This window comes from Scylla paramamosain, chromosome 33 (assembly GCF_035594125.1).
Source record: "Scylla paramamosain isolate STU-SP2022 chromosome 33, ASM3559412v1, whole genome shotgun sequence".
Taxonomy (NCBI): domain Eukaryota; kingdom Metazoa; phylum Arthropoda; class Malacostraca; order Decapoda; family Portunidae; genus Scylla; species Scylla paramamosain.
The window spans coordinates 16057368-16064867 of record NC_087183.1 but is presented as its reverse complement, the minus strand read 5'-3'; the positions used below and the strand labels follow the sequence as shown (position 1 = coordinate 16064867).

At 63.7% G+C, this 7500-nt stretch overlaps 1 protein-coding gene across 1 annotated transcript in view; it reads left to right on the top strand.

Annotated features, from left to right (window-relative positions):
* Window positions 1-888: 888 nt before the first annotated feature.
* LOC135089797 (probable serine/threonine-protein kinase dyrk2) overlaps window positions 889-7500 on the top strand; it is a 40248-nt gene continuing 33636 nt past the window's right edge. Inside the window, exons 1-2 of the mRNA XM_063985842.1 lie at window positions 889-3630; window positions 5085-5265. Coding sequence (XP_063841912.1) covers window positions 1793-3630; window positions 5085-5265 — 2019 coding nt within the window. The 5' untranslated portion in view covers window positions 889-1792. The remainder of the gene's footprint in view (window positions 3631-5084; window positions 5266-7500) is intronic.

Genomic DNA, 7500 nt, shown 5'->3' with positions numbered 1-7500 from the left:
GATTACTAAGCCAATTTCTTCTTGTACTGGATTATTGGTGAGCATCTTATTGAGAGAGAGAGAGAGAGAGAGAGAGAGAGAGAGAGAGAGAGAGAGAGAGAGAGAGAGAGAGAGAGAGAGTTGTCATGGTAATCTGGGTTGTCCAATGAAAATAAATATTATCACTTCTTTCTCCCTTCTCCTCGGTCCCAGAGAGAGAGAGAGAGAGAGAGAGAGAGAGAGAGAGAGAGAGAGAGAGAGAGAGAGAGAGAGAGAGAGACCTATTGATTGAAGTCTCGCAACACAACCACGAATTGTGTGTGTGTGTGTGTGTGTGTGTGTGTGTGTGTGTGTGTGTGTGTGTGTGTGTGTGTGTGTGTGTGTCTTTATATAGTAACACTTCTCAAGTCTGGAGCATCGGGCAGTCTCAAATAACAGGCTCCTGTGTCACCTGCTGGTCTGTGTTTACTGCGGCACCACCTGTTCAGTTCCCGCCCTTCCCACAGACACACACACACACACACACACACACACACACACACACACACACACACACACACACACACACACACACACACACACACACAGAAAACACATACACACGCATCTTCTTCTCATCATCACCCTCGTTATCTTTCCTCATATATTTCCTCCTCCTCCTCCTCCTCCTCCTCCTCCTCCTCCTCCTCCTCCTCCTCCTCCTCCTCCTCCTCCTCCTCCTCCTCCTGCCGGGCACCGAGAGGCACCAGTTGGTCTCCTGCTGCAGTTAAGCCTCTATTGATCCCTGTCCCGGGTGGAGGCAGGGTGAGCCTCGGGTGACGGGTGACACTAGGGTGACGCCTGGGTGACGGGGCGCGGCGGGGCTGGTGTCATGAACTGCTGAGGTGACGGGGTGATGGGATGACGCAAGGGGGGAGGAGGGGGAAGAGGAGGAGGAGTTCGTGGGAATATCATTACGTTTTCTTCCGTGGGAGATGAAAGGGTGGTTCTCCTGACGAAGTGACTCAGGTACTCCTTGGGATTTCCTGCTGTTAGGGATGTGCTTTCGTGTGTGTGTTTGTGTGCGTGCGTGCGTGCTTGCGTGCGCGGCGAGTGTGTGTGCGAGCGGCAGACGCGAGGAGCCCGGTGGTGCGTCGGCGTGCGGCGGGCGGAGGATGCCTGGCTGCCGCGGCCCGAGAGGTGCCGCCGCCGCCTGGTCAGTGTTGGGGCGACGCTCCCCTGACGCGCCGCCTCCCTCTCGCCTTCCACCCTCTGTCCTAGTTTCTCCTGACGGCGCTGATCTGTCCCACTCCCCCTCTCTCTACTCCTTCCCACTCCACGCCTCTACCTCTGCCGCATTTCATCCTGCCGCCGCCGCCGCCGCCGCCACTACCACAGTCACCGCCACCTCGCCTTACTTTGTCACGCCCCATGAGCCGCGCATCACCCGGGCCCCAGTGAGGCGGTGGCGGGCGGCGTCACTCCCTTCGTCGCCCTGGTTGTCCCGCCACGTGGAGTGTGGGCGTCGTGTCTGTGTGTGTGTATGTGTGTGTCGCGTGGACATGGTGTGCATGCCGAGGCGTGGTGTCCTGACGGAGTGAAGGGACGTGTGAGTGTGCAGCATGGACACTAGTGATGGAGGCCCGTGGAGGCAGGCAGCAGCAGCAGCAGCAGCAGCAGGGCTATCAGGCGGCGCGGCCCCAGCGGCAGCACACAGTGGCGACCACTGCAAGGTGATACCCAGCCCGCCCCGCCCCGCCCCGCCCCGCGTCCCTGCTGCTACGGCCGACTCCTGTCCTGGTGCGGCCTGGCCGCTTCGTGCCCGTAACATGTGATGGTCTTCTGGTGGCTGGTGGTTGCCTGTAGCAGCTCCGGCAGGCGGCCGCCCCTGTGTCATGGAAGCGGGGCGGTGCGCCCCAGACCCCGGGTGCCCGCTCCCTGGATGCCTGTGAGGAGCAACTCCCGCCGCCTGGGGGGCTCCCTCTACCGCTGGCTGGTGCTGCACCTCCTGCCCCGCCGCCGCCAGCAGGAGGTCGCCGCCCTCGCCGCCAAGCACGACCATCACCAGCGGGGGTCGGCACCCCCTGACGCGGGCCACTCCTGCCGCGGCAAGGAGCGGCACCTGCCCTCCCGCAATGGCAGATCTACGAGTCCCCATGAGGGCGGGGCGCGCTGGAGGGCGGCCCAGGAGGTCAAGGAAGAGGGCGAGCATCATCAGCATCAGCATCAGCATGAGCATGAGGGGCAGAGCGTAGCCCAACACGTCTTCACCACGTTGCGGAGTGGCGAGATGCTGACCACGGAGAGTAGCAGCGCTCTGACAGCAATACAGACGGTCGATGGCTCCCTCGGTGCCGCCACCTGTGCCTTGTGCCGGAGGGACGCGGCGGGGGTGTCCCGTTCCCGCATCCAGCTGGTGCAGGAGGCGCCTGCAGGCTGCCGGCTGGAATCACCGGTGGGGCGTGGCGGGGCGGCGGGAAGCCCAGGCGCGGCTGGAAGGGCCCGCCGGGAGGAGGCTAGTGCCGCCCAGGGTGCCAGTGGCGGGCGGACGTGCACCCAGGTTGGCTCCCTCCCTCAGGCCGAGCCCCACAAGAAGAGTCCTCGCAAGGTGGACCGAGCCGCCTTCCCGCTGCTTAACGTGCGGGGACTGGAGCAAGGCGGCCAGGGCTCCGTGCAGTCCCTCGCCGCCCCGAGGTCGTGCAAACATATCAGTGTGGTGCGGCAGTGGGACTCCATCTCGGTCCTGTACGGCGTGGAGTACCTGGCGGTGCGGAAGAAGGTGCATGAGAGGCTGCTGTGCATCCTGCGGGCCAGGCGCGAGCGGCGGCAGCGGCGGGAGGCCATGGAGGGCGTGGGGAGCGGCGCTATCCGGCCGCGGCGCCACTCTCATAGGCGGAAACGTCGGAAGCGAAAAGGCAAAGGGAAGCATGGCGGGAAGAAGGATGGCAAGCCGCGGCGAGGGCAGGAGGAGGTGGAGGTGGCGGTGGAGGACGGCGTGGCAGCGACCAAGGAGCGGAGGGTGGACAGCGGACAGGCAGGCAGCGACGCCTTGCGGGCGGCGGAGACCTACAGCAGGGAGTGTCGCGAGCTGGAGGACCTGGACCACGGCGACGCCGCCTGCCTGGACCACGACGCGGACGCCGCAGAGGAAGGGTCCGCCGCGGATTTCGGCGCCCAGGAGAACGGAAAGGAGGGCACGGAAGCGTTTGAGTGCGTACAGAATGGCGTGAGTACGTGTGATAGATCCCCATCAGGCGGCAGCGGCGACTCCCGCCCCAGCAAGTCCCTCTCCTACCACAAGGTGACCAGCAGTGAGAAGTCCTCCTCCCGGGCCTCCTCCATCCTGCAGACCAGGGTCACGCCCCCCGTCAAGGACCTCTCCCCCTGCACGGCCGCCCCGAGACCCTCCCCCAACCTCCTCCCCTCAGCCACCTCGTCTTCCGGGTCCTCTTCCACCTCCTCCTCCACCTCAGCCTCCGCCACCACGTCCTCCGCCTCGTCCCTCACGGTCACCTCGCCCTCCGTCAAGTCAAGAGGTGGGCTGTCGGCGTCCTTCAAGACCGTCGCCTACACGTCTGACGATGAGAGCGCCAGTGAGCGGCGGCGCTCCGCCCTCTACTGCTGCCCGTGCTTCGTCACCCTCAGGAGGAAGGCCAAGAAGTCCCGCCGAAGGTAATGAGGACCTGGTTGCGGTGACGGAGGCATGCGGCTGTGTGTGTGTGTGTGTGTGTGTGTGTGTGTGTGTGTGTGTGTGTGTGTGTGTGTGTGTGTGTGTATGTGTGTGGAGATGGTAGATGCACGAGTGTGAATGTGTCATCGATAAGTCACACCAAAGCAAAACACAAGGCCAGCATTGCTGTGGCGGCGTGGTGTGTCCTGAGTGTTTGTCAGCGCAGTCAGCACACACATGGGGGAGTGCAGCGCAGGTCAGCAGATTTGACGCGCCGCGGAGTTAATAAAAGCCTCAGTAACACTCACCACACGGGGCGGTTGGTGTTGGAGGGGGGAGAAGTATGACCTGTCCGCGCCCCGTCAGCCGTGTTGGGGTGTGTTGGTGTGTCATTTAGCGTGGCGGGGTGTGAGGGGAGGGGGTAGAGTGGGCGAGACAGAAGGATTAGTTTGTATACAGCGACATAACGTAAGGGAAGTTGCAGTAAAATCACTAATCGCACGTGTCAGTCTCTGTAAGCCGTGTATAACTACATCACCCATCAGTACGTCAGCAGCGGCGCCTGCTGCTGCCGTGCTACCACCTGGGCTCACTGGAGCACCTGAGTAACATGCAGGTTTATGACGCTCTGCGTTACTTGTATTTATAGCTGTAGCTGTATCCTCGCCCCGTGTTGGTGAGGGTGGTGGCGCCAGGGTGGGGTGATAGGATGGCTGACAGACTCAGGAAAGCGAGCACACAGCTGATAATCATTGTATCGTGTAACACTCAGATAAAGGCATCCGTCCGGTGGCAGGATTCCCGGCGGAGTCCCCACTGTCACCGCGCCAGTTGTAGTGCCGCCCTCCTTCACCACGAGCCGCGGCCTCTGCTTGTGTGCTTTGTGTGTGTGTGTGTATGTGTGTGTGTATGCTTCATTCACAGACGTGTGGCAATTACCACAGCAGTACGTTTGTGCGTATGTGTGAGTGTACCGTTCGTATCCACACCACGTGATCTACCCCTGTATTAGTGGAGGCCCCTGTGGGATGAGGGCGGGGCGGGGCAGGGTGGGGCTGGGGTCGTGGACGTGATGCAGCAGTGATGGGGGCGTGCTGCGGCGTGGAGGCGCAGCGATCCCTAGAAAGTCGTGACTTCTCCAGCGACGAGGGCACCTGTGTGACTTCTCTGGCGTCCAGGTGTGTGTGTGTGTGTGTGTGTGTGGTCCATTCTTGAAGAGTAGAGGCACGGGATAGAGCAGTTAGTGTGCAGGTGAGGCGAGCAAGGTAAGTAGGCAGTCAGCAGGGAGTAGTAATAGCCACAGGACACAGCAGGGAGCGGTGCTGGTGCCTTGAGGAGCAGGAGCTGCTGCCGAGCGCCGCGCCGGGCAGGTAAGGCAGGTGAGGGCAGGTGAGTGTCCCTGGGGAGTGGCTGCGCGGTGGCCGCCACTAACCGTGCCGGGGCGTGCCTCTTGCAGCAGTGAGCGGGAACACTACGGCCGGCGGCGTGAGCGGGACCACTCGTCGGAGCGCCGCCACCACCCTGGACATCCCCGCCGCCGCCTGACGTCACGCTCTGCCTCGTCAGACTCGTCCCGTCGACGTCGTCTTCGTCGTCGTCCTCGCCACCACTACCGCGACTCTTATGTCAACAGCCACGTGAGTTTTACTCTGTGCATTCTGTCTTGGCGGCGCCCGGTGCCGCGATGGCCGGCACTGTGCCCCTCACCCGCTGGGCGTACACCCACGCGCCTCCACTGCGGCACCGGGAGCTTGCCTGCCGGCGGGACGGGACGTGCGGGGCTGCGGGGCTGCCCCGCCCCACTCACGTCCCCCTGCTGTATGTATTGTTGCTGCAGCTGATATATACCGGCCCGCCTCGGTGCTCTGTCCTCACGCGGCACTCCCCTCAACACGCGCCGTGGACGTGCCCGGGGTGGCGGGTGAGTGGCTGCGCCTTGTGTGTGAATGGCGTGTTCTGAGTGTGTGTGTGTGTGTGTGTGTGTGTGTGTGTGTGTGTGTGTGTGTGTGTGTGTGTGTGTGTGTGTGTGTGTGTGTGGGATTTCCTTTGCCAGTCTTTCCCTCCCTTCTTCCTCCCCCTCCCCACCTGTGTATCATTTAAGGAACCTTCGCATGGCGCGCCGCCCCCCGCCACGCACCACACTCTCAACCCTAAGACCTCCTCGGCGCCGCGCTGAGCCGCGTGTTCGCCTAACACTTCAGTCCCCCATAACTTGGCGCGCGCCATTGTAGAAACTGGGCTGGTAAGCTTTGAAAGAAAACGGCGGCGGGGGGCAACGCGCCCTACTATTCTGGTCACCTTCTTGGCGGCTGATAAGTCGTGGGACGCGCGAGCGAGCATCTCTTGGTATATTTGGCGGCGAGGCGCAGCGCGAGACCGCCTCGGTGTGGACCAACTGACGGCGAGAGGGGCGCTTCCTCGGCAGCATGGGCGCCGAGCAGACCAATGGCTTCAGGGAGGTAGGTCCCGGCTGGCGAAGGTCGGGTGTGCTTCGCGGAACACCGTGGCGGCGGCACAGGTGTGGAGCTGCGCCCCGCCACTCAAGGTCATTGGGGCAGCCACCCTCCCACCCACGCCCACGTGCTGGTGTTGCTTGGTATGGGCGTGGCGCAGTGGCGGCGAGCGGCTCGTGTTGCCGGGAGCGAGAGCTGGTGCTCGACCCTGCCTGCCATGGGGCACGCCGCCGCCAGGGGCAGGCAGGCTTGGCACGGGCGTCGCCAGGCGGGGCCCTGTGCCAGTAGTGCTCGAGTGTGGCCGCCGCCTGTATCCCGCGCCCCGTGCCCCGTGATCCGCCCCGCCACGTAGACATGTGCACGTCCTGCGTCTCGGAGGTAAGCCGCGCCCCGTGAGGCCGCCAGATCAGGGGGAGGCCAGCGGGCGGCGCAGCGCGGCCAGTGGGGGCAGGGAGTGCAGGGGTACCCTAAGTGACGTCACTGCGCTGCGTCCCGGCCAGCGACAAGGGCATCAGAGCGCCCCGGCACGTGTAGTATTACTCACTCTCGGCGGCGGCAGCAGCAGCAGCAGCGGCGGCCTCCTGCAGGTGAGGCTGCAGGTGAGGACTTTGCATAACGTGACGCCCCTCGCGACGCACCAGGTGCAAATAAAAAAAAAATGTCTTCCCCTCCCCCCTTTTTGTCCTCCCCCTGTGCCCCCTCAGTGCATGGCGGGTGTCCCCTGCGCCTGCTGGTGCCAGCAGAGGCGAGCCGCCGCCTCGCAGCTGGCACCGCGGAGTCGCCAGCTTGATGGTGCACCTCCTGGTGTCGCTGGAGCGGCCCCTCGCTGCCCTGCTCTCCCTCTGGGTGGGCGGCAGCGGCGGCGGCCCTGACGACGGCGGCAGCGAAGCCATACTGACACTGGCACTCGCTCTCCTGCAGCGGCTGGGCGTCCCCCTCCACCTGGTAGGCTGTGCAACACTCCACACTCACACAGGCTGGTGGTGCTGCTGCTGCTGCCGCTGCCACCCGCGCGAGGCAGCGTCGGGCGTCTGGTCCCTCGTGTTGGCAGCGGCCTCCGCGCTCAGATACTAGACCGTCTCCTCGGGATTACTGAAGGTCGTCCTTCTTGCTCCAGTGACACTCACTGTCCTTCCCCCTCCCTCACCTCCTTTCTCCCTCCCTCACCCTCTCCCGCCCTCCCTCCCTCAACACCCACACCGCACAGTGCCCGTGGCGTCGCCCCGCTGCCCCCTCCCTGTGAACACTCACCACCATATCATCACCACAACCACGGCGCGTGGTGGAGGGCAGGCGGGCAGGTGACAGGTGCCGCGCCACAGGTGGTGGAGGCGCCTGCTGCTGCTCAGGTGGAGTGTTGTGTGGGAAATACTTAGAGGACTTAGGAACACGTGGTAGTGGACAGTGGTCATCAGGCGA